Source organism: Solanum tuberosum, unplaced genomic scaffold (assembly GCF_000226075.1).
Source record: "Solanum tuberosum cultivar DM 1-3 516 R44 unplaced genomic scaffold, SolTub_3.0 scf00345, whole genome shotgun sequence".
NCBI classification, from domain to species: Eukaryota; Viridiplantae; Streptophyta; class Magnoliopsida; order Solanales; family Solanaceae; genus Solanum; species Solanum tuberosum.
In genome coordinates, this window is record NW_006239264.1 from 551,749 (window position 1) to 578,964 (window position 27,216).

The 27,216-nt window shown below is 35.7% G+C and overlaps 4 protein-coding genes and 1 non-coding gene across 9 annotated transcripts; 2 read left to right on the top strand and 3 right to left on the bottom strand.

Moving 5' to 3' along the window:
- Positions 1 to 434: 434 nt before the first annotated feature.
- On the bottom strand, positions 435 to 506 carry TRNAC-GCA (transfer RNA cysteine (anticodon GCA)). Its single transcript has one exon. It is a non-coding gene; the product is annotated as a tRNA-Cys (tRNA).
- An 87-nt stretch (positions 507 to 593) lies between these two features.
- Positions 594 to 2,671, bottom strand: LOC102596381 (glucan endo-1,3-beta-glucosidase 14-like). The gene is made up of 3 exons (XM_015315118.1): positions 2,623 to 2,671; positions 967 to 1,985; positions 594 to 879 (listed from the first exon to the last, which is right to left on the bottom strand). The coding sequence occupies exons 1-3, from the start codon at positions 2,669 to 2,671 to the stop codon at positions 790 to 792; spliced, it is 1,158 nt and encodes a 385-aa protein (XP_015170604.1). The 3' UTR covers positions 594 to 789.
- Positions 2,672 to 4,212: 1,541 nt separating this feature from the next.
- Positions 4,213 to 7,279, top strand: LOC102588843 (sm-like protein LSM8). Of its 3 annotated transcripts, XR_368390.2 has the most exons (7): positions 4,213 to 4,316; positions 5,455 to 5,547; positions 5,646 to 5,686; positions 5,765 to 5,839; positions 6,723 to 6,775; positions 6,868 to 7,011; positions 7,048 to 7,279. XR_368390.2 is itself a non-coding variant. In XM_006361070.2 (6 exons), the coding sequence occupies exons 2-6, from the start codon at positions 5,511 to 5,513 to the stop codon at positions 6,956 to 6,958; spliced, it is 297 nt and encodes a 98-aa protein (XP_006361132.1). In that variant the 5' UTR covers positions 4,213 to 4,316; positions 5,455 to 5,510; the 3' UTR covers positions 6,959 to 7,279. The 3 variants fall into 3 exon arrangements, 2 of the variants coding, with proteins under 2 accessions (XP_006361132.1, XP_015170615.1); XM_006361070.2 differs by having other exon boundaries at positions 6,868 to 7,279; XM_015315129.1 differs by lacking the exon at positions 4,213 to 4,316 and adding an exon at positions 4,345 to 4,842 and having other exon boundaries at positions 6,868 to 7,279.
- A 901-nt stretch (positions 7,280 to 8,180) lies between these two features.
- Positions 8,181 to 18,240, top strand: LOC102589284 (uncharacterized). 2 transcript variants are annotated; one of them, XM_015315128.1, is made up of 16 exons: positions 8,181 to 8,319; positions 8,421 to 8,599; positions 8,957 to 9,041; positions 9,296 to 9,428; positions 9,513 to 9,597; positions 9,988 to 10,074; positions 10,190 to 10,285; positions 10,519 to 10,973; positions 12,177 to 12,258; positions 12,342 to 12,518; positions 12,593 to 12,646; positions 12,991 to 13,083; positions 13,153 to 13,218; positions 15,747 to 15,793; positions 16,567 to 17,253; positions 17,741 to 18,240. In XM_015315128.1, exons 2-16 carry the CDS (start codon positions 8,483 to 8,485, stop codon positions 18,111 to 18,113), a joined length of 2,637 nt encoding a protein of 878 aa, XP_015170614.1. In that variant the 5' UTR covers positions 8,181 to 8,319; positions 8,421 to 8,482; the 3' UTR covers positions 18,114 to 18,240. The 2 variants fall into 2 exon arrangements, with proteins under 2 accessions (XP_015170614.1, XP_006361133.1); XM_006361071.2 differs by having other exon boundaries at positions 8,453 to 8,599.
- Positions 18,241 to 18,599: 359 nt separating this feature from the next.
- LOC102589611 (protein FAR1-RELATED SEQUENCE 3) lies at positions 18,600 to 26,454 on the bottom strand. 2 transcript variants are annotated; one of them, XM_006361073.2, is made up of 7 exons: positions 26,093 to 26,454; positions 25,338 to 25,412; positions 22,949 to 25,270; positions 22,774 to 22,863; positions 22,351 to 22,500; positions 19,888 to 20,004; positions 18,600 to 18,888 (listed from the first exon to the last, which is right to left on the bottom strand). In XM_006361073.2, the coding sequence occupies exons 3-7, from the start codon at positions 25,172 to 25,174 to the stop codon at positions 18,844 to 18,846; spliced, it is 2,628 nt and encodes an 875-aa protein (XP_006361135.1). In that variant the 5' UTR covers positions 25,175 to 25,270; positions 25,338 to 25,412; positions 26,093 to 26,454; the 3' UTR covers positions 18,600 to 18,843. The 2 variants fall into 2 exon arrangements, with proteins under 2 accessions (XP_006361135.1, XP_006361134.1); XM_006361072.2 differs by lacking the exon at positions 25,338 to 25,412.
- Positions 26,455 to 27,216: the final 762 nt, after the last annotated feature.

Here is a 27,216-nt window from a genome sequence, read left to right on the forward strand (position 1 = left end):
AAGGCTGACTATAATTGGATTCACGCCGCATAGGGATTCTTAGTCCGGACTCAAACTTGAAACATTTAATTAAGGGAGGAGTAGCCCTATCTACTGCACTGCTGCACCACATCTTTTGATGTTAAACCAAACATATTATTACGTGTGAGGAAAATTAAATTGAAGAGAAAAAAGTCTCCATTCTCTTCTTTAATCTGAACCAAAACGGAGCTCCAAATTTAGTTTTTTATTTTTGTTTCTCATCCAGTGTTCGTGGCCCGTATTAAAGCCTCGATTAAATTCGAATCACACACCGAATGCCCATTCGGGAGGTAGTGCTCCCTACAAAATTTTCTTCATACTCAAAGCTCGAATCCAAGATCTGCACCACAACCCATGTTGGTATAATCGTTTGGAGTTGGAGTCTATGAAAAAAATAGAATACAAAAATAAAAAGGGCCCAACCGGGTTCGAACCGGTGACCTCTTGATCTGCAGTCAAATGCTCTACCACTGAGCTATGGACCCATTTGTTCAAGTACTTGCAAATTGCAATAAAATTTGACCAATTATTGATCAAACTGGTAACATTACAATAACATATTCAGTGTAATTTCATAAGATGAGATCTAGGGAACTATTAAGCATGAACCAATTACAAATCGAATTTGCAACTATTTTAAACAAAGAAAAGTGATTTCCATAAAATTGGACAATCAGCATCTCCCAAGTTATATTGATTTATACAAGTATATTTTGTACAAGACAAACAAGCACGTTATAATTTCATGAGCTAAATTTCTGAGTATGGTCACAAGTCTAAAAATTGAGTCAGCACTACTGCACTCGCCAAAGCAACAAACCATTGGGAACTCCAAAACCCGCCTCGTAGTACAAAGTCCTGTATCGAAAAAAAAAAGAATAATATTAAAAATCACGAAAACTATCTTTAGAAATCACGATAGATAATCTGAGACAGAAAAAATACCTTTGATGCTGAAGAAGGCACAAGTCCTCTAAATCCAATTTTATAAGCTATACTTCCATCAGCTTTAAACAATCCAAAATTCCTCTCTGAAGTTGGGCCAGGTTTCTGATTTTCATTAAACAAAGCAAATATATAAGCCCTCATCACCATTTTAGGCCTATGTGGTGTCCCTTTTTTCTTCAACAACAATTTATGCAAATTATTATTATAAGTTCTTGCATTTTTCACATTTGCACCAGCTTCATTTTCATCCCCTTGTGATGCCCATCCTGTTTCTGAACAAATTACTGGCATTTTCTCGAACCCTGCCTTCTCCAACGCGAAATATGCAGCATCAATCATTGCCTCAAACATGTTATCGTAATGCAACTTGGTTTTTGCATCATATATACCACTCGATTTCTCGAATAATGCATAGTTGAGATCAATGTGACTAGGGTCACTCTTGTAGGCCAAAAAAGGATATGCATTTATGTAAAAAGGTGAACCAATTTGTTTCGAAAAATTTAATAATGGTAACATGTATGGTAGTATACTTTCTTTAAATACAGCAGCTGATGGAGGATATGTGTTCTCAAAAACAGCTTCTGAATGTGGACTTGACACTTCTATTTTGTGTGATAAGTCCAATTTGTCAAGTGCATTATACACATTTTTAACAGCAGGGACTAAAACTTCCCATAGTTCAGTATCTCCTCCTCCAAGAATTTCGTTACCAACTGCTATGCCACGAATTAAGGTACCGGGGAGGTAAGGTTGTACGTTTATTTTCACCCATTCAATAGCGCGATCTTCATTCACACTTATGTCTTTGAGGAATTCATTGCCAAGTCCTATGATGATTTGAATTTCAGAATCTTTAAAAGCTGTTAGAACACTATGATCCGCGTCATAGATTCTAACATTCTTTATTTTGTTCGCCCTGAGAAGCGTTACAACGCTTTCTGGGGCTGGGATGTTGTCTGCTAACCTTCCATAATTTATCCCATATGTACCTGTGAATGCATCTGCCACCAAAACTTTGTACAAGAAATAACAAAAGTAGTATTAGTACATTTTGGTACATGGTAAAAAAATATTTGTTTCTCATCTAAGCAAAAGATGATTGAAATAGAAAGCGATAAAAACAACAACTATGTCTCAATCCCAAGCAAGTTGGGATTAGCTGGCTATATGAATTCTCACTATTCATGTCGCTCCATTCAATATACGTTTACACAATTAGGTTTGAACTCTATTAGGCTTATAAGAGGCGAGTTAGGGCCAAGTTGAAGCTAGCTAGGCGCCAACTTAGCATCAATTGACGTGCATATGTTGTAGAATGCATTTTACAACATCAACTCAATTGATGCTAAATTGGCGCCTATTGAACCTTATCAATGATTTTCAGGACATAGATAAGGGTATCACATTGCACTAAGTTTTCTCTATGCGAGGAGTCTAAGAAGGGTCGGACCACAAGGGTCTATTGTTCACAGTCTTACCTTGCATTTCTGCAAGAGACTGTTTCCACATCTCTTACTCATGACCTTACAATCACATGACAACAACTTTATCAGTTGCATCAAGACTCCCTTAAGGACATAGTTAGTACTAGTCAAATTATAGTTTGAGATCAAAACAAAAAAAAGAGCAGCAAAACAGGGAGAAAAATACCATTAAAGAGAAGAATGAGAGAGAGGAATAAAGACAAGTAGGAAGTCATTTTTTTGTTAGTAACATAAAATGTATTCCCAGTTAGTAATATATATGTAACAAAGATGGCAGCCAATAGTGGTAACTTGGGATACAATGCTTCTTCATTAGGCAAATATGGCATAGTTGATAATCCAAAACAATTAAGATTCCAAACTTTAGTCCATAATGAAAGGCAGGGGAATTAAATTATGGTTTCTGTAAGAGGAAAACGTTTAGTTCTAATGTTGTTTTAGAATTTATTCCAACCTTTTCAAAACAGTCATTACTTTCTTCCCTCTAAATTCTTATGTCTTTACCATATAGCTTTCCTCCCTTTGTCATGTACTTGCCTAGCAAAACGGGTTCAGAATTTAAAATATATAAGTTTTGGATTATATAGCAAGACAACTCAGTGATCGGAAATGTAACTTGTGGAATTTGTTTCCTATTTTTATTCGAAAAATTTCTAAATATTTAAGTTTTGTATTATATGACAAGATAATATATTGGGTCGGAACATGAGAAAATGTAACTTGTGGAATTATTTTCCTAGTCTTCGAAAAAATATTTTTCAAAAATTTTAACGATTTTTTAAAAAATATGCTCTATACCAAAGGCACAGAAAAACGACAAAATGTTGGTCAAACTATAAGCCACAAAATGAACATTATATCACACCATATTATCAACTTTTTAAAAAGTGAACGCACTTCCCGAATATTCATGGAAATTAAGGGGCAAAAGGTTATACATTTTTTATACATAAAAAAAAAATGGTATAAACATAAAAAAAAATCTTTATAGAATTAGGGTCCAATGGGGCTCATTTCAACTATTTCCCCACTAAAATTAGTAACACATAGTTTAAGAGGTTTTTGATCAAATAAATACAATAATTTTGAAATAAAGTTGAAATTATTTTGTTTTATATTTAGTTTAATTTTTGTATTTTTGTAAGTAGCTTTAATTTGCATTATTTGAATTGAGGATTTTTCAGAAATAATTTCTTTATCTCAATAAAATAAAAATAAAGAATGCGTATATTTTATATTACTCAACCTTCACCTACGGAATTACAAATGAAATTGTTATTTATTGTTATAGTAAGAATTTTGTATATTTGATATACATAATTTTACTGATGCAATACTAGTGATATAATTTTTAATTATATTTAATATAGGATAACAATCATGAAAGTAGTTAATCCAAAAATAAAACAATCATATGATAGAATGCTCTTCTCCCAATGTTCATCCAAAACCCTTTAAAAATGCCAGTGTTAAAATTAAAAATTAAATCGTATTCAAACTTATCTAATATAGAAATAAACATTATGCCGGATACTCTACTTTTAATCGAATCAACCAAACATTACAAATAAATATATCACTAAATAATTTCATAATTTATTTAATTCTCATATTATAATCCCCTCATTCTAATTGAATGTAGCTAAATCACCTAGATTGCTCTAGGACTACTCTGGCTTAGTTTTCATCTATTGAGGAATCAAATCTCAAGACAAGTCAAATATTGAGGACCAAATCAAAGTTTAGACAAAACTTATAAGGATCACTTGTATAATTTTACTGGGTACATACTTTAACGCACGGCGTCTCACTCTTCCCCTCAGTTCGACTTTCGAGAACTCCTCGACGATTTTTTCGCAGGTAAATTACTAATTTTAGGGCTTAAATTTAGGGTTCTTCCTTACTCCGTAGTAGAAATAATTTGTTTATTCGGATTTCTAAGCTCTTACATGTATGGAATCATCTCCGCCATTTTTTTTTGTTGCTTCAATTTGATTCGGCTGATATAATTATCATCTGATACGGCGGCAGATATAACATCGGAACAAACTTTTGTTATTCAGATACTATATGAACAGTATATCTAACTTAGAAAACGATACGAGAGTACTGTACTGGTATTTAGGGTTTATATTCATTGGAATGAAATTAATTTGATTATGTTTGTGTTCCCCAACTATGTATGTATCTTTGTTGTGCATTCTGATTAAAATTTTAACACGATGTGCAAAGTTGTAAAAAAAAATCAACAGTTTTGAGTATAAATGTTACCGGATAGTGTATTGTTTTGCATTTGAAACATATGTTCCGGTGAGTTCCCGTGGTGTCCAGGCCAGCTTTTGCACACACTAGTTCCACGGGATACTTGCCATCTCCCAGGTACTAGGTGAGTTCAAATGAAGATTATTGTTGATATTTGTTTTTTCGTAATTCTAGAGTCTCTCTGAATAATGGAAGTTGTGTTGTTATGCAGAGAAAGAATAATATTGTTTTAGAATTGGTAGAAAATCCTATTGCCCATTTTGGTGTAAAATGGTTCATCTCTGAATAAAAGGAATATATAGATAGTACTCAAGCATTCATCTTTCGTTTTTATGAAACCTAAACTATAGCTTTTGATCTTGGGATTTAAGAAAAAAACATTTAGAAAACTGACTGACTAAAGGTGGATGAGAAAAAGGGATTTGGAAATATTTTATGTTCGGCAAAAATTGACCTGTGTTTGCATTACTCCATATCTTTTATGGGTATTAAAGCAAATGGCAATATTATGATAATTCAAATCTCTACTCGATTAGGCTGCCTTCAGCTCTTTGTTTGATATTCTCAATGACTTGTTTCTTCCTAGAAAAATGAGCAAATGCCCCACCCATAAGTTTAGCCAGCAAATTGTTTTATTCCACATAGCTCTTATATGGCCACATTCTCGCATATTAGTATTATTTATTTTGCTTAAAAGTATTTTAACTTGTGGACTTCCTTTAATGGTTTTGACAAGGTTTAAGCATCAGTTTACCAAGAAGCTGACAACTAAGTTTCTGCTCACTCTGCAACATGGCAACTGGACTTGGGCTTGAGTCTCTTGTTGATCGTATGTTGTCCTTGTATTTATTTTCTGTCTTGCTTAATGAGATTAGCTCATGTTTTAAGGAATAACACTCTTTGTTTTCTTTCTTTTGGTGTTTCCAGAAACTATCTCAGTTATTACAAATGATGGACGGAATATTGTGGTGAGACATTGTTTTGCTTATGTTGCCAATACTGGGCTGGAGACCCTTTATTTTGCTGACTTCTTGATTCTTTTTCAGGGAGTTCTGAGAGGATTCGACCAGGCTACAAACTTGATTCTTGATGAATCTCATGAGAGAGTATATTCAACAAAGGTTCGTCTGTGTCTATCTGAAGAATGCATTAATCATGTCTAGACATTTCTTTTTAATAGTGGTGTTCAGTTATTTATAAAAATTACTTTTGAACGATATTTTGATATATGTGGATGTTTCTATTTGTTGCTTGTAGTTCCCTAGGATTCTTAGTATTTTTTCAGCTCATTAATATTTGCTAGAATTTATTGAGTCATTACATGGTAGTCTAGTTTGTTGCTAGAAGTGCTTTTTGAATGCCTGAATATTTGGATTTTCAGGTCCTACTTTCTATCTAAGTAGACAGTAGTCTCATAAAAAATTGCCAAAGAAGTACAAAGCAACAAGCAGCTATCCATTCTTGTTAAACAGGATTCCAACTGTGGGACCTTCCTACTATCCACTATTAGTATCAGTGTTACTAGGAACAATTCATTTAGTCGTTCACTGCAATTTAAGAAATCCCCTCATGGTTGCATAATCTAGGAATTAAAGAGTGAGATTACATCTTCAATTTGGCTTTATCTGAAAATTGGGTAACATTATATCCGAAACAGCCTCTCTACGTCACAAAGGTAGGGGTAAGGTTTGTTACATCCTACCATCCTCAGACTCCACTTGTGGGATTACACTAGGTATGTTGTTGAGTATGGTTTTCCTGAATGTCGTCCCTGTAGCAGTCTGCTGTAGACGTGAAACAAGATGCTTTGGTATGAGGTGAAATTGTGTTTGCTAACTATAGATTCATGCTATACTGGGCTTTTTTCACATTAAGATTCCTTTATTTTCCATGCTTATACCCCAAAAAGTGAAAAATGATTCCTTTTTCAAATTATGCTGTGGTTTATTTGCATTATTGTGCTTGGTGTGTTAAGTACTACTAATCCTTAGCTTTTATGTGCAGGAAGGTGTACAGCAACTTGTGTTAGGTCTTTATATCATAAGGGGGGACAACATGTATGTGCACTGTTTATTTAAGGATGCATATGGTTCTCCAAAAACAAGGATTCCTTTAAGCTCTAATAGGTTGTTCTGTTTTATTGTTGCAGAAGCGTCGTTGGGGAATTAGATGAAGATCTGGATAGTAACTTGGATATGTCAAAACTGAGAGCACATCCTCTAAAGCCAGTCGTTCACTGACCTGCAACTTGGTGTGAGCCTTGTAATCCTGAGAACGGATGGATGGATCAAACATGAGTTTAGTTGAAATACTTTGGTACAACTATCAAATGAAAACTTCAGACATGTTATCTAGCTAGGAACACAAACTGTTTTAGTTCGTTAGTCGTCGTTATATGTCTTATATGTTTCCCTTTCTGATATTGGCTTGCGAAAGATTTTGAACTGAGTAGATGAAACATTTGTTTGGTTGACGAACTTTTGTACAACTATCAAATTAAAACTGCAGGCATATTCTGTGTCTAAGAGCACAAACTGTTTTAGTTTACTCTCTTCTTCTGTGTAAGCTGGATAAGCCCACTAAATGTTTCTATTAAAAAGGTCTTTATTATTTTTACAGAATGAGAAAATGATCAAATTGATCCTTAATGTGTGGTAGTTGGATTATTTTAATCTTTCATATATTTATATGGTGTAACTTCCATGAAATGAGGTAGGTCTGTGTATACTCTTACCTTTCTTAAACTTCACTTATGGTCATAGAATTTTATTGGGTATAACTCTTAAATGTGTAGAAAAAGTGATTATTTTTGTGCTACACCTTAAAGTAACTATGCAAGTAAATGTTTTTTATTAAGTTTAACTAGCAATTCACTTGATTTGTATATAAAAATATAAGACAAAAATGGGAGTGAAGTTTTTCGGCCATAACCAAATATTATATAATTGGAAGAACGGTTAACTTTTGCCACCTTTAATAGAACTCTTATTAATAATAAAGAATAGTTGTAAATAAATATGTTATTATTAGAAATTATATAATACATATTATTTTTAATATGATAAATCAAATAATTAATATAACCCATAACCAATCTCAACTATGAAAGAGTCATATAGGAAAAGTAAAAATAAAGAGAGAATAATTGTTATAATCTAACATTTAGCAATATAGCATCCTCTTTTATCTTATTTTAATCGAATTTTACGGGTGATTAGGCCACTATATCCTAACAAATCATCCTCTCGGTATATGGATAACACAAAAAGTATTTTTAAACAATAATTTTTTGTTTTTTATTTATAAGTCATTTTTTTATTTAAAAAAAAGTCAATTCAAACTCCGCTTAATCCAAATTTTATCCGGAAATTATACAGCAATCTTTCTTTTTTTTCATAATCTTATGAGTCAACGGTTAAAACACACCTAAATTACACTTAATAAGTTCAATTTAACCGTCCAAATTTAATCAATTGGTCGTTTGCCACCAAAATTAAAAAGAAACCTATTAAACCCCTAAAACCCCAGTTTGCCGAAGCTCTCTAAATTATCAACGAAGACGCCATTGAAGCATGTAATTTTATTGTTGAATCGATTCAAGGTAATTATTTTCAGCATTGATGATTTTCCTTGTTGTGATTCTCTATTTTCAGTTTTCCCCCTTTTTTCCGTACAAAAATTGACTCTAGTTATGCTGTATAGGAGGAGTTTGTAATTGTTGACATGTTTCTCAGGATTCACAATTTGGTCTGGTAAATACAACAATGTCTTCGAGTTTTCAAGCTTCTATACTTGTGGCTTCCCCATCTCACCCCAATTCTGTAGCTTGGTCTGAGGAGAATTTGGTGGCAGTTGCTTCCGGTCATATTGTTACCATATTGGTAAATTTCTTGTTCACAGCTGATCCTCTTGTGCCTTTCTTGTAATAATGCTGTAAAAGTTTGCATCTTTGGATATTTAACAAGCTTTCGATTTAGCATCATTTTTTTGGTTTCCCACCCGGTGCCCCAAGCCCGCATTGGAGCTCCGGCTAAATCCGGATCGTGCAATGCAGAGCCACTTGGGGGTGGCTCTCCTAATAGGATTTTCTCCATACTCAGGCTCGAACCTGAAACCTTTGGTTAAGGGAGGAATAATCCCATCACGCACCACAACCCATGTTGGGGATTTAGTATCATTGATTAGGCATTGAATTAGCAGACGTGCTAGTGAAAAGTAATATTTTTCTTTTTTTTCAGAATCCAGCTAAACGATTTGGATCACGAGGTCTCATTACTATACCTCCTGGCAAACCTTTTTCTGTTGGGTTCATTGAGAGAAAAGGTAATGTTATATGTCTTGTACAGTTGATTTTTGGTGCATGAATGGGATTCTTGTTAGTACAAGATGATGTTTTCTGTGCAGAACCATATATTGTATAGGTTATTTGCTTTACTACCACTTGGGTATCGGGAAATTACCCACATTAGTAAATTTATTACTAGTTCAAAAAAGTGTTGTGAATTAGTTAGACAACTTATTAATGGTTCGTATATGTGTTCCAACTATGCCTGAATTTCTACTTCAAATCTTCACAGATTTACTCTCTGATTGTATGTTACATATTGCATTATCTCGAGACTCCTCTCCCCAAGAAAAACAATATCGGGAAAATCGGCCATGTGTCCGGTCAATATCCTGGTCACCTATTGGATTTGCTTCAAATTCTGGGTATGATCTATGAAGCATATCAGTTTAATGATCTTTGGTCGTTCTCAACACTAATGTGAATAACAATGTTTTTGCTTGGTGTAGTTGTTTGCTTGCAGTCTGCACTACTGAAGGACATGTGAGGCTTTACCGGATGCCATTTCTTGAGTTTTCAACAGAGTGGGTAGAGGTATGAATCAAACAAGGATGTGGAATAGTATATTTATATCGTTTTGGCTACTTCCTCACAGATTGAAGACTTCAATACCCAGTGCTATTCTTTTGAAACATAGTATTTTACTACCTCAGCAAATGCCTGAAAGCATTCTATTAGTTCATGTCTTTGGTTTAGATTGTATTCCTGTTCAATTCTTATCCCAGATCCTTTATCATTTTGGTGTGAATAACACTCTCCAATTCGCATCTAGAAGTTCAGTTTAGAACTTGAGAGTCCTCAGTGATCAAGCCACATGGTTCTCTTGAACAATTTCCAATGGGTTTCTCCCATTTCTTCATAGTGATCTTCCGTCCTTTATCCTTCTAGTCTTTGCCCATTGATCTAATTATCAAACTTCAACAGGTCATGGATATATCAAACATGCTGTATAGCTATCTCAAAACTACCAATTTTCAGGCAGCAAACTTTAGAGTCTCAGAAGGTGCTGATGTAAGTTAAATTCATTGTTTCTCCATTATGTGGATTTTACTCTTTTCACATGAAACAGTGCCTCTTCTCTGCATCTTCAGCTGTATTTGGTTTGACTTGATTTCTGTTCTAACAGCCTAGTCAAGCTTGCTTTGATGAGGGAGATGATGATGATCTGCCAATCTCTATCATGAGAAAGGAACTTAAGCGTCGGAGACTGAACGCATTGCCCGTACTTGCTGATCTCTTTGGTTCCTCCAAGTATTTTCACTATGCATGAATATTGTACTCTCACATGCTGTAATTACTTTGACTGCAAAGAATGTAGACAGAGATAGAAGGGAAAAGAAGTGAACATTTAAGAACTACCTTTGCCAAATGATTATTTTGTTATTTATATGATGAAATTTGCTTATTACCAACTTCAATACCAGTTTTCTTATGATGCTATTACTTTTTTGTTAGGTGATGGAGGTTAAAGCATGCAGTCAGAAACAGAAAAATACTTTTACTGCTCCTCGCTTACGATCAAGGTTTTCTAAGAAAGTTTTTGAAGATGGCTGTCAATCACTAATCACTGCCGACGAATATGCCTCTCGCAATGCGATGCTGTCCTCACTCATTGTTGCGTGGTCACCCTGTCTGCCACAGACATCTGGATGTGGTATATCTTCTGCTAATGGCTTGACCAGTAGCTGTTCTGTACTTGCGGTTGGAGGGAAGTCTGGCGTACTATCATTATGGAGAATTCATAAACCAGAAAGCTACTCTATTATGAACAGCCCTGACTCAAATAAAACAGTGCTTGTTGGACTTCTCGATGCACATGATACTTGGATCACAACAATCAGTTGGAGCTTGTTCATTTCTGATGCTTCAGATCCTCTACTTTTATTGGCTACTGGATGTTCCAATGGGAGGTATGTATCTACGTTAATATTATTCAATAATCATAGCAAAAAAGCAGCGATGGGTGCAGTATACTACAACACATTCTGCCATGAAATGAAAAGAAGTTGTTAGCATGCTGACTCCTCTATTTTTCACCTGATTGTCTAGAGACTCTCTGCTTTGTTTTTTTTCTGCTTAGTATTAATCTTATCTTCTGAATAGACAAATCAAGACAAGAAAATCCAAAACAACTTAGAGCACTTAGCTTCTAGATGAAGGAATGAGGTGGTTTTATAATTGGCAATGAGGACAGAATAAAGTGTCAAGTGGGAAGAACAGTTGAATGAAAGCCTTAAATAAGAAATACGTGTTAGTGACCATCCTATTATAGTAAAGCTAAAAGATCGTTATTAATAGTTAACGTTGTATTGCCAATGAGGAAGTGATGAAGTAATCAATTGGTAAAGCAAGAGGTCAAGAACAGTTGTGCCAAAGTTTCAGGGACGAGATATGTGTTTGTGCCATCCTATATTATAAAGCTAAACTTCCTTGTTATTTAGGAAGAAATTAAGTAATCAAATGGTAAAAGAACAGTAGAATGGAAGCTTTTAAGGATAGAAGTTTTAGTTAACATCCTGAATCAAACTGCTGGGAGATAATGAACCGTCACTTTCCATTTCCTTCTCTCTAGAGACCTCTGAACCGTCACCTCTAACTTTAAACCGGGCCCAGCGCAGATGATTTTTGAGTGAGGTTTCCTCCTCTGTTTTAATCCATCCCCCACTTATCTGTCGATCTGCTTGAAAGTGGTTTGCAACCACATGTTCAGAGGCGAAGCGTATATACAGGTCCAGACCCAGCTTCTTGCCACCTCTTCTGGCCAACATCCAACAGTGGGTGACCACCATTCAACCGTCAATTTGGATTTCTTCCATCTCCAATATCCATGGATGACATGATCTGCTTCCTTTCTAGATGTAAGTTCAAACAGATACCGGGAATCGTTCATTGCATACACATTGATACCGTGTGAAGAGTTCCACTCACTGCATACCCATCTCCATATGTCATAACATCGTGAATCAAACTGATGCTAAACAATCAAACTAACTGCAGAAGACGCCTATAAATGTAGATGTTGGTGTCAGTTAATGCAATGGCCTGCAATATATTGCATTTTTGCACGAGTTAATAGGTTCAACAATTTATTCTTCTTACTTTTCATTTTGTAGTGTGAAAATCTGGCAGGCGTGTTGCAGAAGACTAGAAGAATCATCAGAACCTAGTGGTTCGCCCTTTTCGCTATTGAAGGAGGTCTCTTTTTGACATACAAATTTTCTATAATTATTCTTTTTTCACTTCTTCGGCTCATTATCTATTTCTTATTGTCTAAACAGGTAAAGGCTGCCGACTTTGCAATGGCCACTATGGTTTCCCTCACTGTCTCTGGGCAGTCACCTAACAAAATGCTTTTAGCCATTGGCAAGGGATCTGGATCAATTGAAGTGTGGACTTGTGACATTCTTCTTCGTAGATTTGAGAAAGCTGGCTCCTATGATGCACATAACCATGCTGTGAGTTCTTATTGATACTCAAATCCTTACCTCTTTAGCATCTGGAGATATTAACTTGTGTTGATGTGTTCTAGGTTACAGGTCTATCTTGGGCTTTTGACGGACGTTGCCTGTACAGCTGCAGCCAGGTAAGCTACTTTATTATTTGGTGTTTCTACTTGGACTATTTTATGTCTACTTTCTGACTTTTGTCCTAAACATTTAAACCACAACATTACCATTCTCTGAATAGTGTTACTGTTATCAACCTAATGGAGAGCACTCTTTGGATGTCTCTCTGACTATGATGGCTGTAAAAGTAATGTAGCATACAAAAATTTTCCAAATTCCATCCCCCAAATCCCTATGTGATTATTTTTTTGGTAACTAAACAGTTCTATTTACCAAACCTGATGTGAGATTTACATGGAAGTTCTTGCATTTTGAGCATAATTTAATGGTAAGATCAACTTTCTTCCTGAATATTTTGCAGGATGACTCAACACGCTGCTGGATTTTACATGAAAATTCCCTGTGTGAAGTACCTATTCCTTCTAATACACCTGGTGTGGAAGGCTCTGCTGATGTACGCACATGTATCTTGGTTCATGCGTCTCTCTCACCAACTGTTTCATAAATGAAAAATTCTTTGCAGGTGCCAGATGCATTTTGTTCTTGCTTAGGTCTAGCCGTATCTCCGGGGAATCTGGTGCTGGCTGTGGTAATGCATTATCCCTTAAGTCCTTATTTTGAGTGTGGTTTGTCTGCATACTAATTCACAATTTTCGATGAACATAGTAAACACCAATATCCTGGTTAGGCGGATCAAATTCAAGAGGGATATTGCCCCACTTCATCATCCATACAAAGTTTCCAAACTGTTCGACTCTCTATCTGTTGCTTGTTGTTTATTGTTCTAGTTGAAAAATTCCCTCTCCATTTCAATTCATTCAGCACAAGGGTGTTAATACACTCAGCAAAGTTTTTGACTTCATAATAACTCACTGGATTACCACTAACTCTATCAGCTGATGAGAGAAACAGCATTAAAATCACCCAAGACTAGTAGGGCCTGTGGCATATCAATAAGGCTGTGCTATAGAGTTCTTCTTTGTTCCACTGTAATGAAGCCATAAACAACTGTCATGACACATTGAAAATTGGTAGTAACATCTCGAACTTCACAATGGATAAATTGGGCAATAGCTTTAAGAAGTGTGACATTGTAGTGTCGAGTATCCCATAAGATCCAAATCTTTACCATTTACAGCATGTGATATAGGAAGCCCCATCCTGGAACAATGAGTTTGGAGATCCTCTCACTTCTATGTTGTTTGACTCTAGTCTCTAGCAGGCTAATAAACTTAATTTTTTTGGTTTTCATATTATTCCTCCGCTCCTTTTGTTTATAATTTTTATTCACCTCCCTGATATTCCACACTAATAAAGTCATAAGGATGTCGAGGACTCTGATTGACATTGTGATCTCCCCTCTGCAATAGTTGGAAACTGTTTCTAATCTTATGAACAAGCACAGATCCAAGCATTGGAAAATTATCAAGGTTGAGTTCTTGACTCTGCGAACTCTCCTTTCCTCTTGAAGTTTGTTGAGTTTGAAGATTTTCAACCTCAGGCACTACAGGAACTCCCTGATGTTGTTTGCTTACTTCAGGCACTGTATGCAACTTCTCACTACTTGGCCATTGTATTTGCTTGCAAAGGGATAACATCTTTTTGTTGATTGGCCTGGATGGACTGACTAGTGGATACAGCATTCTTTGAATTCCATTCCTGGACCATCTTCTTTGGTGCACCTTTCCTTCTATTCTGTTCACCTTGTTGGACATCAGCTTTTTTCTGGGCAGGGCATATATGTCCAGTAGTTAAGCATTGGGGACTATATTGTGGTTTCCAGTCGAAGTCAACAGGCTGCCACTACTTCAACAACTCATTGGTAGATTGGGGAATTTGACCCAAAGAGGAATATCAGTCAAAACTCCTCACTGAAGTTACAATCAGTGATCCATGGCTTCAATATCATTGGTTTATTCCTGATGGTGTATGATCTGGAGTAAACAATCTCATTCATATCAACATACTTTGGAATCTAACTACATAGTAGCCTTCATCATGTAAGAACAGTTCCGGATCAGCAATCTTATTCCAAGTCTACTTGATATACCTATACATGAGGGAAAATCCAGTATGAGTTTCCAATCACATAAACAATTAGTGGGCATTTTCACTTCTCTATTTCAGGGTCTACTTCCTCCTTTTCCAGCTGAACAATAGCTTGTCCATTAACAAGTTGGGGAGAGAAGTAGGAAAGTGTCATACCATTATCTGCGGATCTATTACCCGAGAAAAGAGTGGCCCGCTCAAGGTTAGGTTCCAGGTCTATCACTTGTTCCATCACTTTGGCACTTACTGGAGTTTCCTGTCACCCTTCTCTGTAGGTCTCTTACTGTCTGCCCAATACTCATTATAGGGGAGCTGAGATTTGAGTGAGCTGCAGTGGACCCCAGTAGCTCTTGGGGTTGTGAATCCCCAGCTAGATTTGCGTCTGCCTCAATACTTGTATCCTCCTGTGTCAATTTGCTGGAACTGGATGAGGGTTTCAGCGGCGTCTGCTGTTCCATATGGTAGGGTGTTTTGAAGATGAGGCCTCCGCCGGCAATCGAAACCCTACAGAACTACCAAATGCTACAAGTGGTTGTTTCCTAGGCCGTCCTGCTCCCTACCCCTCGTCCTCATTCCATGGATCTCGACGGCGCACGTTAGGTTAACCTGCACTGAGAGAGGAGAGAGAAGAAAGCATCGGTCTGTATTTTTTAATGATTGATTTTGTTTTTCTCTCCTGCCTGCACAGGATAACTTGACCACTTTTATTCGCTAATATTAATCTAGTAAAATCACACTGAAATATCTTACTGGAAACTCTCCCGTAAAAGCTCAGCAGATAGATAATTCTTGCCAGCATCTTAGGACCATCTTGGTATTTGTTTATTAGAACAGAATGCAACTAAGTCTTGTTAAATCTTGATCAGTACAGATTTTCAGCAAGTTCAACTAGAAACTCCCACCTGAAACTATAAGATCTACTTTTATTTCGTTACAAGCTTCTCGCATTATAAACAGATCATCAGATAAAAATCCTTCTTAATAATGGTGATTATTGAATGAGATGTTTATTCTTTTATGTTCTGTTTTATTACTTTTATACCAACAAAAGTTATACACACTGTGCAGGTAAGAGCTTTTTCTACTGCGCTACTAAATCCAATGTACGAGGCAAGGTATTCTATTTCCCCTTTTTGGCTGTTTGTTGTTATATATTTGTAGATGCCAATTTTCACCTGGATCTAGGTATATCGTTAACAGGTTACAGGCTACAGGCTACAGATTTATCTTCTAATAATAAAAACTCGTCATGCTCTTGATAGTACTTTTTACAAAAGAAGGGTCTGGAAGATTCTTTTGTCAACTATTAGTATTTTTTTTATGACTGGTGTTCTCCACTGGGTACCTACGACCTCCCAGTTTCAACAAATTCCGGAGTTTGCAATTTTAGAATGCTTAAAAAGTCCATATAGTTTTCTAGATCATTTTTCTCTTCCGTCTCCTCATCTTTTGTGAGGGAAAAGTAGGTTTTATTGTTAAAGCTATACCATTATCATTCTCAAGAAAGCTATACCATTATATTAATCAATAAGTTCTCCTACACAGATTTCCTTATCTGCTATGTAAAACTGCTACTTTCCAATATGCATAGATCCATCTTTCAATTGAAAGTAAACATAATCTACATGAACAAAGAATGGATGTTTATACTTGGAACTGTCATTGTGATAAATGATATTTCGTTGATTATTGACATGTTCTCTTCTGTAAAGTTAAGGCTTACATCTTTTACGGATTTACACTAATATGGTCCAGAGATAATCTGACAACTGCCCTGTGCTTCTGTCTATTCTATTTTTAAAAAAAGAGACGATAAATTAGTGGTAGTGCTTTAGTGGGAAGGATAGCTTGCTTGAGAAACTAACATCGCTTTGTTCAAAACTTCCAGGGCTCTGAAAGCTGCAGTAGAATTTCTATGGATTGGAGGACAGCAACTGGAGATTTCCTCTACTGTTTGTCCCGATTTTGATGTTAAAATATTCCCAGATTTTCCTGAGAAAGAGCTAATTAGTTGGGAGAATAATATATTATGGTCATTAAATCAGCATGAACCTTTGGATAAACCACTGGTTGTTTGGGATGTTGTAGCAGCACTCTTGGCCTTTAAACAGTCTATTCCGAAATATGTGGAACATATTGTACTTAAATGGTTGAAATCTTCGGTTGGAGTTTCTGCAAACTTGTCTGAAGCAATTAAATGTCTCTCAGAGATCTCCTCGCGTAAGTTGCAACTCCTCAACATCATCAGTAAGCTGGTAGTCTTGAAAAAGGTGGAGACAGATAAACTTGATGGGAAATCACAGCTTTTGGAGGTCATTGGTGGTGCTGAAGATGAAAGATTGGATTGGACACAGCTTCATTCAAATAGTGAAATGGAACTGAGAGATAGGCTGGTTGGCTATAGCTTTACTGTCTTTCTTGATGTCGCCTCTGCTTCTCATGGAAAGGGTACTAAACCTGATTACTGGGTCCCTATTGGAACAGCACAGATGGAGCAGTGGGTTGCAATTCATCGTAAAGATATAAAGAATCATCTGAAACTTCTTGCAGACGAAGTACGAACCGTTAAGAAGAGGTAGTTCCACCACATGCCTGCTTTAATAACTTCTCTTACGCATGATCTATGCCATTTACAGTCTTTGTATTTTCAACGTTCTGATGTTTCAGTTTTTTTTTTTCCCAGCTATATCTAGTGTATTATCTTTTTAGTGTAAAATAGAATAATATTTTGTGATCTAAAATGATGCTCATTTTCTCCTAGATCTTAACTATATACGAACATTGATTGGTTTTAAGGAATATAAAAGGAATTGATAAAAGAAATCTGCATTTTATCTTACTTATTGTTTGAATTCTATCTTAACCAGTTGAATAGGTTTTATCACATTGATGCACGTTTTATCTTTCTTGATGATGGAAACTTTGAATTTTCATGTGCCAGTTATTGTTTATTCTATAGCTATTGACCATTAGTATTCAAGTTGATCGTGGCGTGTGATACAGACACAAGTAACATGTTCATGTGGATGTTGCTGATTCTGACTCACTGTCTTATTTTGCAGTCAGCGTCCCTCTTTTTGTGAATATGTAGAGAAGGAGGAATGTAGTTTCTGCTCAGCATCAGTACCTTTTGATTCTCCAGATTCCGCCATCTGTCAGGGGGTGAAGTGTGATACTGGAAATGATCCGACACACAAACTATCTCGATGTGCTGTTTCTATGCGTATTTGCCCAATTGCTCCGGTATGGCATTGCATGTGCTGTCAGAGATGGGCCTCAATATTAGCCCCTTCACCCATCTTCAGAATGACTGGATATCCTTCAGATTTCAAGTCTAACACAGATGATGAACATCCAAAACCTTGGTGTCCCTTTTGTGGGATTCCTTTAAAGAAATTACTGCCAGAATTTCTACTCTCACCATCATTTGTATAGGTCAAGTAAATAGAGACAAAGTTGTAATGTTAGTTGACTTCATCAAAAAAACCATTATTATGTTGGTCGAAAGTACTTGAATCTCTACTTGTAAACAATTGCTTTAATTATGGTTTTTTCCTATTCAGTCTAAGCATCATGTTGTGTTCTCCATTTAAATGGTTCCTACAAAAGAAGGGTCGTCCTGGTTGTGATGAGTTGCACCAGGGATCGGTCTTTAGCCTGTTTTTATTTGCTTTAGTGATGGATGAATTAACACGAACATGTTCAAATTTGTATGAAATGTGTCCTGTGAGAAGGGTGTACTTTTCTACTGTTTTACTGAGAAGAATTGAAGTCTTATAAGCAGTTCATTCAGGAGCTTGAAGTTTAGAAAAAGAAAGAAATAAAAAGAGAGTTGAACAAGAGAAGGAATAGTTATGTTGGTGGGAAGTAACACGTATACGTTGAACTCAACGCAAATGTTTAAAATAGGAAAACCAACAAGAAAAAAAACACATGGCCTTGCATTCTTATAAAATTAATAATTTACATGTACAAATAATGCAGAAAAGGCAAAGCATGTAAAACTGCTATCCTATCTAAAGCTCCACAATGAGAACTTGGATGATTCCAAATTCAACCATACTAATTACATGTTTAAAGAAGAATGTCAGCACAGCAGCAGCACCCCATTCCGCAAGGTTATCTATTCACACAACTGGCTATAAATGGTAAAAGGACATAACTTCTATTTCCGTTGCTTTTTTGCTGGAATCTCCAGTTGCGACTCAACCTGTCATACGAGTTGAGGTGAACGGTTAACGTCTAGCTAACAAGAAAGGGTCTGATCAATGAATGGGTCGAATTGATCAAACACAGTTAATGAAGTTGACAGACTTTAAAACTGAATCTTATATGGAAAAACTAAAGAGATATAACACTTCATCACATTACTTGGACACATCCTGGGAATGGACCCAAAATAAGCACTACTGTGTAAGCTTATTTCTTGTTCTGTGGTCCATGGCTAAACTATGTACTTGGACATGTATACACACGCATGCATGTAATGCATAGCATGCTCCTGTTATAAGTATCAGTTAAAATAGACATCTATAAACTTAGATGCATTAGAGGGAGTTTTAGATGTCGGTGAAACAAGGATTTATTCGCGATGAGATTAGCACATTTAACTTTGTTTTGTCTCTTTTTGGTGGGACTAGGACATCTATATCATTTCCTGTATCATTTGATACAAGAAATCTGCTTGCTATATTTAACTCATTATAGATCAGCTATATCTACATGACCACATCCCTTTTCCCTGTTTCTTGTACTGTTATGTTCTCACAATAAGGCACCAAAATTACCAAAAAGAAGATCAAGAATTTTTTTCAAATATAAGTTCAACGAGATATGTGATTCAAAATGAAAATACAGAGACAAACTTTTTGATACCCAGACAATATCATTTGCCGGCAAAAAATGATATAAACCCAATTCTAATGTCATAAGAATAACATTGAGAATTGTTCAAGTAGTTAACAGCGAAGAGCTACTCCTTCACAGGTAGTCTGGAAGATATTTCCACACAGTTAAATTGATCGGATTACAATGAAGATGAACTTCAGTAAGAAAACCATTTCCAGTTTCAGGTTTACTCTAGTCCATTTGAGTGGAACAGGGGAAAACTCCATAATGCCAAAGCAGTGAAGTCAATTTTATCTTAAAAGGATTTCAAGTTGGATAGATAAAGCAGATGATATATACTGAAAAGGCCTAGGGAACTTACTGTATTCGACAGTTGCTCACGGATATATGCCATTGACCTCAACATGGCACCTAAAGTATCTCTAGAAACCTGAAATTTCACCTCTGACTCTCCTGAAGTTGTTTCAGTATCTTGAAGCTGAAAGAAAGAGATTCTGCATCAGTAAGACAAATCACTGCAGAAGCTGATGTGTCTAATCGATTTTACAAGAACAACTGAACACTGCATTTAAATAATTATTAGCACTCTTTACATGAAAGAAGTTTCAATTAATTCACAGGCTGACAACTAGTTTCCAGGAAATTCACAACCTTAAAAAGAAACATACAGCAAGTAGGCAAAAACGAATTAAGACTTAATAATGAAAGGATATATTGACAATACTACAAGCAAATAGACCACACACCAAAGCACTACTCAACCAAATGCTCTTTGACTTGTGAGTTCTCAATCTCATCAAGGACAACTGTTTTTATAGAAACATACTATCAACAGATGTATTACTACAGGATATCAAACATTTCATTTTGACTAAAACTTAAATAAAGGCAACTTCCAAACAAGCAATGAGAGAATACAAAGAAAATCATCATATATGCTTGAATTTGTTTGGATAATCTTCATAAGCGGCTTCCAGTCAGAAAATTCAAAGTTCTCCTCCAGCAGATAACAGAACACACTTTGAACAGTGCTACACCTCCGAGAAGTCAAAAAGGGTTTAGGTTTCTGACTAATAAATGTTCATGCATGATCTAGGAAATTCAGATGAATGAAATATTCTTTTAAGAGGTACTCCCAAATTTGAAGAAATCAATAAGTTTGAGCGAAGTTGATGAAAAAAAACAGTGTTTGGTGTTGTAGACAATAAGGACTAGGAGACTAATCAGCAGAAAGACTGAGGTGTTAAGGAGGAAAATTGTTGGCCTTATATTCCTGCCTATTTGTCAATCTATATTGTGTTTCCAGCCTCACTACTGCCTAAAATATGAACTATATTTACATGGACCATAAGGGGCTGAGCTACAGCCCGTGAAGGGTGGTCAGCTGACCACCCTTCGTCGGAAAATTAGATCGTATGTATATGCAATATATTCTGTGTTATTTCCTTATATAAATAAATGCACACACTGAAGCACAATAGCGGCTGATAGTCCAGCGGTAAGTGTGTTCAGTCCAGTGTCCAACGTCTGCGGTTCGATTCTTGTTGAGGCAATTTTATGACAACCTTTTTAAGTTTAAAGAACAAAGATGGGAAACAAATAGAAATAACTGCCGCATGTTATAAGTTTATAACTAGTTCATTATTCAAGATCATTAAATACTTTTTTTACAATGAAATCAACGTTAAAAATGATACACATTCCAAATTTTTTATTGCTTTAAAAAAATTATTCCTAGAGAAAATTTAATATTTCTTATATAACTAAATTGCTTTTCTGTCTATCTTTACTTGTCTAGTTAATAAAGATAGTTATTCAATTTTATTTGTTTAATTTAAAAAATTAAGAGATAATTTATTATATTATGTTTATTTTATTCCTATTATTAAATACTATTCACTTCTCCATATTTAAATAACTGATAATTAAACTGAATAATATAGTAAAATTATCCTTTTATTTATTGTTTCTTAAGAGTGTCAAGTCAAACAAACAAGTAAAGACAAATGAGGGAGTAGTAGTTAAAACTGTTTTTTGTTGACTTTTCCCGGTTAGTTTTGATTTATACCATTAATAGTTTTATAATTATAAATGTTCATATGATTAGTTAAATGATATGTAATTTAATTTTAAATCTAGGTGCACCCACTCATTAATAATAAAAAATATATATTTTGTACACCCATTAGCTAAAAAAAAAAATTACTCTTTAAATTTTGAACACCCTTAACAAAATTTTTGGCTCCGCCACTGTGGACCATGCTAGAGTGTACCACAGGATTCATGTCTAAGGCTATTTATCTAGGTTTTTGAACTTAAAGTGTGTGGATATGAGTATTAGGAAAGTATAGTGCTACTTTGAGGAATGCTCATTTACCCTTCATACCAAGTTGAATTATTCAATTTTCCTGGTAAGCCCCCTTCCCTACCTGGCTTACTTTGGAAAAGAAAAAAAAAAGAAAAGCAACTTTGTGATGATGCATTTGCCTATGAGATGTGCTGGCATTGTATGTCACAGAAGATTAGATTTCTTTTGTGATCCAGACAGATTTACCATGTCCTTATACCAACTGCCTTTTCCTCTCCCAAAAAAAGAGAGAAAATAACAAAGGAAAACAGGAGGATAAGAAACATATTGGCACTTAAAATAGGAATATGATAATCTGGAGGAGAAAGGACATGACAGAGAGAATTAAGAGTAATCAAAAGGGAATTGATATCGAGTGAAGAGGAATAGATAAGATTACCTTCTTGGCTTCTCATCAGAAAATAAATAGATATAGTCTGAGTACGCACCAATATTACTACAAATTTCCACACATACCTTCAGATTGATGACAGCAACCCTATTAGCCGGGGCGGAAAGTTGCTCACTGATATAAGCCATAGACTTCAACATGGGCTCTAGTGTGACCTGGGATAACTGAAACTTAACTTCTGATTCTCGTGAAGGAGTCCTACTGTAATCTTGCAGCTACAACCAAAGAAACTCAGTAAACAATAATTGAATAATCAAATCCATGACATATCAGCAGTAGAGAACATGATAACTGAAATTAAACCAGAAACATGTGGTCACAAAATCAAAGGAAGCACACAACCCTGATAAACCCTGATATCCCTATCCAAAACACATCAGTTACATTATCAAAACAACAATTAATCGATGCACCGACATGATGATCTTTAAAAAGAAAGTTAAAACAGTGAACCAAAATCAAATTATACATAAAGCTCTGAAATGCACCTTCAGGTTGATGACAGCAACTCTATTCGCAGGTGCCGAAGTTTTATTCTCCATCACCCAAGTCATTGACTTGAGGCAAGGAAGAATCACCTAAGAATCCCAAAAAAATCAGTAGTGCACATCTTGTTGAAAAATCTGCTAGTGAAATTAAATAAGATAAAATGGTTTTCAGTACCATGTTATCTGCATGACCATCATCACGGTGAAGAGAAACAGGGCCCATGCGCTGGGGATTTAAATCAGCAACAGCCCGAGCAGGACTACCAGTATCATTAAGATTAAAGCGCTTTGTCATTTCATCTTGTCTTGGCCACAATAATGGTGTCATTTCTGAAGCAGAGGTAGACGTCCTCCGATCATCATAGCCAACACAACTGGCTTGTGATCTAGGAGGTGAAACTTTAGAAACATTTCTTTTTGCAAGAGCCACCTTCTTTCCTCCTTCTTTAAGAGCACCTAATGCAGCATTATATGTCTCTTGAGATACAGCCCCTTCTTCAGCACATCTTATGGCTTCCCTGCAGAGACTGTTGTATCTCTGTGTCATTGATTCAGTACCATGAAGTTGTACATGTTCATCTAATTCAGCACCACATTTTGCATTTATTGTCCACCTTTTCAAGATGTAATGAGATGGCAATGTAAGAATATTAGTTACTGTAAAAACTGTAAGAATATGTCTACAGAGGATACCACTACATTCAAACATCTGGCAGCTACAATTTGCTTTCAGTTCAGATATATTCAATGCGACAAGGTATGCTTTCTGGTCATCCTCAAATTTTGCAACTCTGAATGTGCTGATAACCGCATCTCCATCAATTCTGTTTGCAGTGTAGACAAATGTCTCCACCAACTCTTCTTGAAATTTTAAGAATATTTTCTTGGTGTATAAAGTTGCTGCCTGTTTCTCCATTGGAGATGGTGTCTTTAGTGGTGGAGTGGTGCATATTGTATCAAAATCAGCTTCTGTTTCCTTCTCAAATGAATTCTCCAAAGCTCTTTCATACTGCCTGAAGAACAATGGCAATGTAATCTGTTGACTCACATAGCCATCGAAAAATGAACATTCATATTCCTGGTTAGGAGAAACGGCTGCAAAGAAAGTATCACGAAAATAAACTGGTACCCACTGTCGACGTGTATTATATATGGATTGAAGCCAATCATTCTTCTTCAGGTCATACTTATCAAGGATCATCTCCCAATACGATTCAAATTCTTCAACTGTCTCTGTCAAATTGATACAATTATAGAGTTCAACCTGGAAATTTGGGAACATGTGACATACATGAGCCATTCTGTCCTGGCCACCCCTTAATACATGCCACTTGTTGATACAGTGCCGTGTTTCAGGAAAAACTTGAGCAACTGCAGATTGAATAACAGTGTCCTGATCAGTAATTAATGAGACAGGGGCACGGTCATTCATAGCGGCAAGGAAGGTCTTGAATAGCCAGACAAATGTAGCCTCAGACTCATCTAGAAGAAGTGCACAACCAAACAAAATTGTCTGACCATGATGATTTACTCCTGTGAGCGGAGCAAATGGGACTCTGCACTGATTAACTCTGTACATCGTGTCCAGTATAACGGCATCACCAAAATGACTGTATGCATTTCTTGACCTTGCATCAGCCCAAAATACATTAGACATGCGATTATCTTCGTCCAATTGTATGGCATAGTAAAATCCAGGATTCCCAGCCTGCATTTTCTTGAAGTAATCAAGAAGATTCTGAGCATCTCTCCCTAATGTTCTTCGTTGATTGCAATGTCTTGGAGAAAAACTCTGAAGTGTAGAATTCTTAACAGTTTGATCTGACTCTTCAGGACGAGTTCTCTTAGCTCCATGGTTCATCTCTACAGGGATGCGGTTACCGTCTACTGAGACATACATTACACCACTAGGAACAATTCCAACACCCTGATTATTCTCAGGTACCTTCTTTTTTGTCACCGCAAAATGCTTGTGCGATCTCTGATGATGCACCTTGTTGGGATACACAAGGGAGTGACTGTGGTCCTTCACATATTTGGTCACAACCCACTTGTTTTGACCTTTTAACTCCACTCTAAGCATTGCATCACAGGATTCACCCGACACTCTTCTCAAACCAACCTTGTCACATAAGAAATCAGTCTTCAGTCGATTAAACTGACAGACACGGGTGGTAAAACCCAAACGCCTAGCATACTCATCATAGAAATTCTTTGCTTGATCTCCAGAAAGAAATACCATACCCATTTGCGGCTCAACAATGTTATCCCCATCAAGTGCATTTGATCTTCCATTTACATTTGCTTCTCCACTCTCACTGGGTTCATCATCACCGTCATCAGTTATACCACCTTGCTGGTGCATGTTCCCTTCTTCAACATCGATCACTTCAACATCCATCCCGGAACATGTAAACCACTTTAGGAAAATGAATTACATCCATCAAGGTACTCCAGTTCATATCCTTGAAGATGCCATCTAAAACTATGTAACGACCTGCAAAAAGTTCACTTCTTCAGATTTCACCATAACAATCATCTTTAACTAGTACTATTCTTCTTACCCTACATTTCCCTTATTTACCACGTCCTCATGTATTCAGCTATCGAAATTGAGAAAAGTAAAGCAAGCATGAGTACTGCAAGTCAACAACACAATAATAAAGTACCCAATATAATAACACAAATCACGCACAACCAAATCTCAAATTTGCTCAATAATGGATTTAGAAACTCTACTTCGGTCTAAATTTTGTACAAACGCTTCACCAAAACCAAATGAAATACTAGTACAGTGCTTTTCTGTTGTCTTCAATCACCAAGTATTCCTTTTAAGAGCTCATTCAAAGTACTTCCTCTATCCCCTTTTATATGAAACTTTTACCACGAGAATAGAAGCAATTTTTTTCTGCGAATACATGTTTTTGTATCATAAAAGTCGTATTAGCACTTTCATGTAATTTCTAATTATGTACAAGTTATCTCTAGAATTATGAGATAACAAAGTTAAAGCTTACACTGAACATAGACTTTGCCATTCAATACTTTCCAGAATTCACTTTATCAAACTTAAAATCATACTCTGCTAAAAAAAAATTGGGGAAAAAACATAAACAATACACACTAAATACACAGATACTTTTACACAGATAACCAGACAGTCATGCAGATAAAAAGGTCTATATCACCATATGTATAGTCACAAGCAGGCACACACACACAGCGACATATACGAAGGTACATATATATATATATATATACATGACACATATACATACATATATATGTATATATCTCTATGTACAAAAGAGAGATAAACCTATGATCAGAGGAGAGAGAATTAAGGCCAAACGGATCTCAAACAATTTGCGATAAAGCTACTTCCGGCCTGGAAAGCTTCAAGAGAGTTCTTCACAATAAAAACGATGGCGTTTTTGGGCACCGGCGAAGTTGCAGAGGGCCGGAGGGAAGAGGAAAACGGGGAGAGTTAGTGGGTGTTGTGTGGATTACCAATGAACCTAAGGGTACATCGATTTTGAGCCGTTTGATTAAAATGAACGGTGGATATTAGTCTATAGAAGATACCTACTGGTAGTTTACGTCGAACTTATGCTGAAATGAAGATGTGGGTGGGCCCGGAGAATGCTGTTTTAGTACAAAAATACAATCACACTATGATATTTTGGATCAATCAAAGCAATTTATTTGAGGAAATAATGATATTTTAATGAGAAATTTTTATAAATATCTATAGGTTAGAGCTATGAATATAGCTATAATTTGCGTATTTACAAAATCGAGTAATAATTATTACATGGATATCAATTGTATCAACAAACGAGTTATATTTAAACAGAAGATATCAGTTATATCATACGGGTATCAATTGTTTCATATGGTTATCAGTTATATTAAACGAGCATCAATTGTTTCAGATGGTTATCAGTTATATTAGGCGGGTATCAATTGTTTCAGATGGTTATCAGTTATATTAGGTGGGTATTATATTATAAGCGCGAAAAAGTTATATTAGTGTGCTTATGCATTGCTATAAAACTCAAAACGTAGATACATTTAGTATTTTATTTTGAAATTCTAACTATGTATCATGTCACGTTGCCTAATTTTTCCTTAATTGATTTTGTTAGAATTTAAATACAAAAAAATCACCCTTTGATATTATTAATCCCTTACATCTTGTAAAATGGATCATATAATTAAAGTATATATAGTCCGTTACTCATTTATTATTTAACTGATAAAAAAAAGTTACTATAAACAAGAGACAGAGTTTGTATCCATTTATTTAATGTATATCAAAAGGTAAATATTTTCCTCAATTAGATCATCTTTTTTTAAAATATTCGATAAAATTGAAACAATAAAGAGAAAAAATGTGACTGGAATTCAAATGATCTTGTCCTCGATGGTGATCAAGTGAGT

Coding starts and splice junctions, on each gene's coding strand:
- LOC102589611 (XM_006361072.2), bottom strand. CDS start 25,174: ATGGATGTTGAAGTGATCGATGTTGAAGAAGGGAACATGCACCAGCAA. Junction 22,501..22,773: donor TTGCTGTCATCAACCTGAAG/GTGCATTTCAGA, acceptor CTTTGGTTGTAG/CTGCAAGATTACAGTAGGAC. Junction 20,005..22,350: donor TTGCTGTCATCAATCTGAAG/GTATGTGTGGAA, acceptor TCTTTCTTTCAG/CTTCAAGATACTGAAACAAC.
- LOC102589284 (XM_015315128.1), top strand. CDS start 8,483: ATGTCTTCGAGTTTTCAAGCTTCTATACTTGTGGCTTCCCCATCTCAC. Junction 12,259..12,341: donor CCTTTTCGCTATTGAAGGAG/GTCTCTTTTTGA, acceptor TTGTCTAAACAG/GTAAAGGCTGCCGACTTTGC. Junction 13,219..15,746: donor GGAATCTGGTGCTGGCTGTG/GTAATGCATTAT, acceptor CACACTGTGCAG/GTAAGAGCTTTTTCTACTGC.
- LOC102588843 (XM_006361070.2), top strand. CDS start 5,511: ATGGCAACTGGACTTGGGCTTGAGTCTCTTGTTGATC. Junction 5,687..5,764: donor ATGATGGACGGAATATTGTG/GTGAGACATTGT, acceptor ATTCTTTTTCAG/GGAGTTCTGAGAGGATTCGA. Junction 5,840..6,722: donor AGAGAGTATATTCAACAAAG/GTTCGTCTGTGT, acceptor TTTTATGTGCAG/GAAGGTGTACAGCAACTTGT.
- LOC102596381 (XM_015315118.1), bottom strand. CDS start 2,671: ATGACTTCCTACTTGTCTTTATTCCTCTCTCTCATTCTTCTCTTTAAT. Junction 1,986..2,622: donor TCTCATTCTTCTCTTTAATG/GTATTTTTCTCC, acceptor TCTTGTACAAAG/TTTTGGTGGCAGATGCATTC. Junction 880..966: donor TGCCTTCTTCAGCATCAAAG/GTATTTTTTCTG, acceptor TTTTCGATACAG/GACTTTGTACTACGAGGCGG.